The sequence below is a fragment of the Chlorocebus sabaeus genome, chromosome 8 (assembly GCF_047675955.1).
Source record: "Chlorocebus sabaeus isolate Y175 chromosome 8, mChlSab1.0.hap1, whole genome shotgun sequence".
Taxonomy (NCBI): Eukaryota; Metazoa; Chordata; class Mammalia; order Primates; family Cercopithecidae; genus Chlorocebus; species Chlorocebus sabaeus.
This window is the reverse complement of record NC_132911.1, coordinates 7804884-7810029: the sequence shown is the minus strand read 5'-3', so window position 1 is coordinate 7810029 and position 5146 is coordinate 7804884. Positions and strand designations below refer to the sequence as shown.

The 5146-nt window shown below is 45.3% G+C and overlaps 1 protein-coding gene across 1 annotated transcript; it reads left to right on the top strand.

Moving 5' to 3' along the window:
• Positions 1-1975: 1975 nt before the first annotated feature.
• On the top strand, positions 1976-4428 carry LOC103215304 (neutrophil defensin 1). The gene is made up of 3 exons (XM_007961622.3): positions 1976-2069; positions 3423-3609; positions 4185-4428. The coding sequence occupies exons 2-3, from the start codon at positions 3435-3437 to the stop codon at positions 4298-4300; spliced, it is 291 nt and encodes a 96-aa protein (XP_007959813.2). The 5' UTR covers positions 1976-2069; positions 3423-3434; the 3' UTR covers positions 4301-4428.
• Positions 4429-5146: the final 718 nt, after the last annotated feature.

Genomic DNA, 5146 nt, shown 5'->3' with positions numbered 1-5146 from the left:
TGGTTTTTAATGTCTCTGCATGTGCTACGGACACCCAAGGCACCAAGGACCTTCAAAGGGCCATCACTTTTTTAATTCTCAACCCCATGGCCACCATCTCCTCATCACAATTGGGCTAGACTCACTGTGGTGCCCACCTTGGTGATCACAGAAGAGTTAGCTTCTTTTTCCCTTAGAGATAACATCATTTACATGTTCTCCAATAATGAGACCTCCCCACACCATCACAGGACATCCACCATCTCAACAGCAAACATTTACTGAACAACGGATTGTGGATGGATAGTAAACTATGATCTTCTGAGGACTGACGCCCCAGGCCCACTGGCACCCAGCAGGGCCACGAGACTTTTGCTAGACCACATCTCTCCATTTGACAAGCAACTTCTGGCACAAGCTCCCGTTTTTACCGGTTTTAAAGGTTAGCTAATATTTCCCACTTACTCCTCCTGGCAGGAAGTAGGGATTATTGCTCCAGAACCCACCGAGGGTGCAGTCGGAGGCAGCAAATGAGGAGAAGAAGCCTTCAAATTAGAGACAACAACTACATCAGGCAAAGACCATATGGAAGTGCCATCACCGAACGTGGCCATGGGGGAGAAAGGCTCCAAGGAAAAGTGGGTGCGAGCTGACCCATGGAAGCACTGGGAAGAAAGCCCTGAGTGACAAGATGTCAGTGTTCTCGATGATTGGCCTTGCTTGGTATCTCGTGTACACATGGCTTGTGGGGTAGCTGTTACACCCAGGTCTTGCAGCCTAGAGAGCTGCTGGGAACAGGACAGCCCTAGTCAGAATTTGTACTCCAGGCTGGAAAACTGGGGAATTCCCTGTGAGTCCTGTTAGAGGGGCTGTACCCCAAATACAACCTGACCTGTGTCCAAGGTGGGCAACACAATTCTTAGATATTGATTGGGTCCCATGGCACCAATGCTTAAACACCAGCAGCCCTCGCAACGTCAGATCACCCTGTTTCAAGGATGAGGAGGTGGTTCTCTGGATGCACAGGATTCAATCCAAATGGGCTAACGACACCACAGCACAAACCCAGACTGCAGCCTGAAGGGTTGGAGCCTTGCATTCACAGAAAGCATCCAGACATGATCATGGACTCAGCGATACACCTGTGCTCCAATGTATACGAGTTACAGATGGAAACCTCCTATGCCTCTCAGGAAGCACCACTCAACTTTACTAAATGCTTCTCTGAAGACCCACAAGGGCTGAGAAGCTGTACAACACCAGCAGTAAAGTGAATGCCCAGACCCCACTTCCCTTTTTGTGTGGCCATCTGAAAAGGCCACCCCCACCCCGAAGGCTAATGTTTCAGACCAGTTCTTGGCCCAGATGATCGTAGACAATTGTTTAACCTTAAACTGTTCATTGGCCAAGCAAGGAGGTGATTGTCCCCTCTGGGGAGCCACACACTGCGTGTACATCCATAACTCAGGAGAACCCACAAAAGTCTGTTCCACAGAGCAACAGAAGCCCAGGTGGCACTCAGTCTCACCTGGGTGTTCTCCAACATCCCAGCTCAGCCAAACGGCTTTGATTTGTTTTTATGGTTAGACCCCAAGTCCTCTGGACGCTGCTTCAGAAACAGATTCCAAATCCCCTTCTGTGTGTGAGTGGCATTCCTATCCTAGTCTCTTTGTAGGGTATATACTACGATACGCAGCCAGGCTGTCCCGGAGGCTTTAAGTACTACCTTGGTGCAGGTAGTTCACCTTAGCCACAACCAATGCAGCACAGGGTCAATTGTGTTAGGAGCCATGGAGAATCCAGAGTTGGTTGCTGCCCAGGCCTGGTCAGGGCTGGCCAAGGTAGACAAGGGGTTCCTCTGTGGAGTTCAACTTTAACCTCACCTTCCCACCAAATTTCTCAACCATCCTTGACACCACAATTATTGAATGGACCCAACAGAAAGTAACCCCGGAAATTAGGACACCTCATCCCAAAAGACCTTTAAATAGGGGAAGTCCACTTGCGCATAGCTGCTCCTTACTACAGAAGACCTGGGACAGAGGACTGCTGTCTGCCCTCTCTGGTCGCCCTGCCTAGCTAGAGGAGCTGTAAGTAAACTTAAACTTTTACACTGAGTTTTCATCATTGAAGCTATGCCTCCAATCTGACCTCTGACTGTGGGGCCACCCCAGAGGGACCCAGTGGGTAAATCCCTGCTGGGAACGTCTGTCTGGATCTCTGGTGGCTCCTGGGGACAATGGCTTTCAGCTAAGTTAATAGAGAAACTTAAGCAGTTTCCTTCTAAACACAAGTGTCCTAGTTGACATGTTCAACAGAGACAATCGCAGGTCTTTGGAACATTGTTTTGAGAAAAGCATATTCAGGTCCTTGGTCTGTTTTTCAATCAAGTTGTTTGATTTTTGCTATTGAGTTGTTTGACTTCCTTATGTATTCGAATATTTGCCCCTTCTACCACATAGGTTTTGCAAATATTTTCTCTCATGTTCTGGATTATCTTTTGACGCAGCTGATTGTTTCCTTTGCTGTGCAGATGCTTTAGTGTTCAATACAGTCACAATTGTCTATTTTCCCTTTTATTGTCTGTGCCTTTGGTGTCACAGCCAAGAAATCATTACCTACATCAATGTCAAAAGCTTTATCCTTATATGCACTTCTAGTAGTTTATGGTTTCGGGTGTTGCATTTAGGTCTTCAGTTCATTCTGAATTGATGTTTCTACACAGTGTGAGATAAAGATTTAAATACAAACATATATAAAATCATGAGGTAGTGTACACTATAAATATACAATTGTTAATTGTCACTCAAGTCTAAATAGAGCTGGAAATAATAAACAGTTTTTTTTCACTTCAACAACTCTATGTCACTGAGCTTATTTCACCTTTAGCCTGATAAAATCATTGTCCTCTGCACCCTGATTCCTACAGGAGACTACGCACCCCATAACCTCAAAAACCTCTTCATGAGGATGGTAAGTCACTTGAATCCTGAAGTGAATTACTCTCTAGTCCATTGGAAACTCATATAGGACAGCAGAATCTAGACCTCCAGAGAGCAGCAGGACACATCTTCAGAAAATAAGAAGCATTTGTTCCCTGAGCCTGTTGAATGAAAGCGCAATTTCTATTGTTTTTGGAATGTCGAAAAGTAAATACTAATATTTAAGCAGGTGAACCCAAGAGTAACATAGCAGGGTCTTTCTTGTCATTATCAGCTCCAACCTAGCACAGACATTAAACGTACAGATTTACACTAGCATGAAGCTGGGAAAACAGGAGCATTCGAGTGACCTTGAGACCAATGGACTTCTCTTACAAAATGCACACCTCTTCTTACTGAAGGTCGAGAAGGTTTCTTGTCTCTGAGCCTTCTCCCAGCAGAGTTATAAATCCAGGCTGGCTCCTCCCTCCCACACATCCGCTCCTGCTCTCCCTCCTCTAGGTGACGCCAGCCATGAGGACCCTCGTCATCCTTGCTGCCATTCTCCTGGTGGCCCTGCAGGCCCAGGCTGAGCCACTCCAGGCAAGAACTGACGAGGCTACTGCAGCCCAGGAGCAGATTCCAACAGACAACCCAGAAGTGGTTATTTCCCTTGCCTGGGATGAAAGCTTGGCTCCAAAGGATTCAGGTGAGAGAGACCAGCATGTAGAGCTGCTGAGTCTAGAGGGAATGACAGGAGACAGGTTCCAGAGTTGGGTCTCAGCAGTCTATGTCACTGAGGTGGCTTCACTTAGCATCTCTGGGCCTTGATTTTCTCATCTATAAATTGAACAGAGAGCCAAATAAATCTGAGAAGTTTTATTTCTCCAAAGACTTGATTCCATGAAATATCTGTGAAATTCACTAGGTTTAAGATATGAAGAGACAGACTAGTTATCTCTGGATCTAAACAAGTAGACTTATTTATAAAGAGAACATTTTACTCTATTTATAGAAGAGCTTTTAAAAACTGGAGCCAAGCCTGAGGGTATGTTTAGGTGTGTGTGTCATGGGGCAGGAATGCAAAAATGAGAGCAAAGGAGAATGAGTCTCAAATTCTGTGTGACCAGCACTCCTCTGTGTATTTATTCCTATTGACTGAGGTTGTACGTGCTATATGGCAGCAATGCAGCCAGCATCACCCATTAGCTAGCATGTGACTTCCCCAAGATTCTCTTTCTTATCCACTGCTGACCCCGTATTCAATTTCTCATGCTCTCCCAGTCCCAGGCTTAAGGAAAAACATGGCCTGCTATTGCAGAATACCAGCGTGCTTTGCAGGAGACCGTCGCTATGGAACCTGCTTCTACCAGGGAAGAGTCTGGGCATTCTGCTGCTGAGCTTGCAAAAAAGAAAAAAGAAAAATGAGCTCAAAATTTGCTTCGAGAGGTATAGGGAATTGCTATCAACTCCTGTACCTTCTGCTCAATTTCCTTTCCTCATCCAAAATAAATGCCTTGTAACAAGATTTCTGTTTTTACTTCTCTTTAATGTGTGATATGTGTCTGCGTCAAGATACTTGGGATACATGTACCAAAAAGCAAAATCAAATGTTTGAACAATATAAAATTCCAAATTCTAGGAATTTTAAACAAGAATTTACGATTCAGACCCAAATTGAAAAGAAGGCCCATGTGACACCACCGATTTCCCCATCCACTGCTCTGCCTTTTCACTCTGCCTCATTTTCTCTGGATCTACTCTCAAAGAGCTCCCGTGTGCTGCACAAACAATCAGTGTCAGCTTAAAGTTCAAGCAGTCACAAAATCATACTTCTCTGGGAAAACTACCATCCTCTGTGCTAAAGAATTGGAGTTTCATTGAACAATGTCAGATTGTACATTTTCCCTTTAAGACATAGGGTTACATGAGATCCACTGAAATAACTTTAATTAAGAGGGAAATGGGTTGTGGGCAAAGGCGTGATGCATGGAACAGAAAACACAGCAGACCACACTGGAACGTCCTCATTAAGAGCAACCTCCAGCCACATCTACTAAGACCTGGATTTCACACTCATAAAATTGTCTTCACACCGGCCGGGCGCGGTGGCTCAAGCCTGTAATCCCAGCACTTTGGGAGGCCGAGACGGGCGGATCACGAGGTCAGGAGATCGAGACCATCCTGGCTAACACGGTGAAACCCCGTCTCTACTAAAAATACAAAAAAAAAAAAAAAACTAGCCG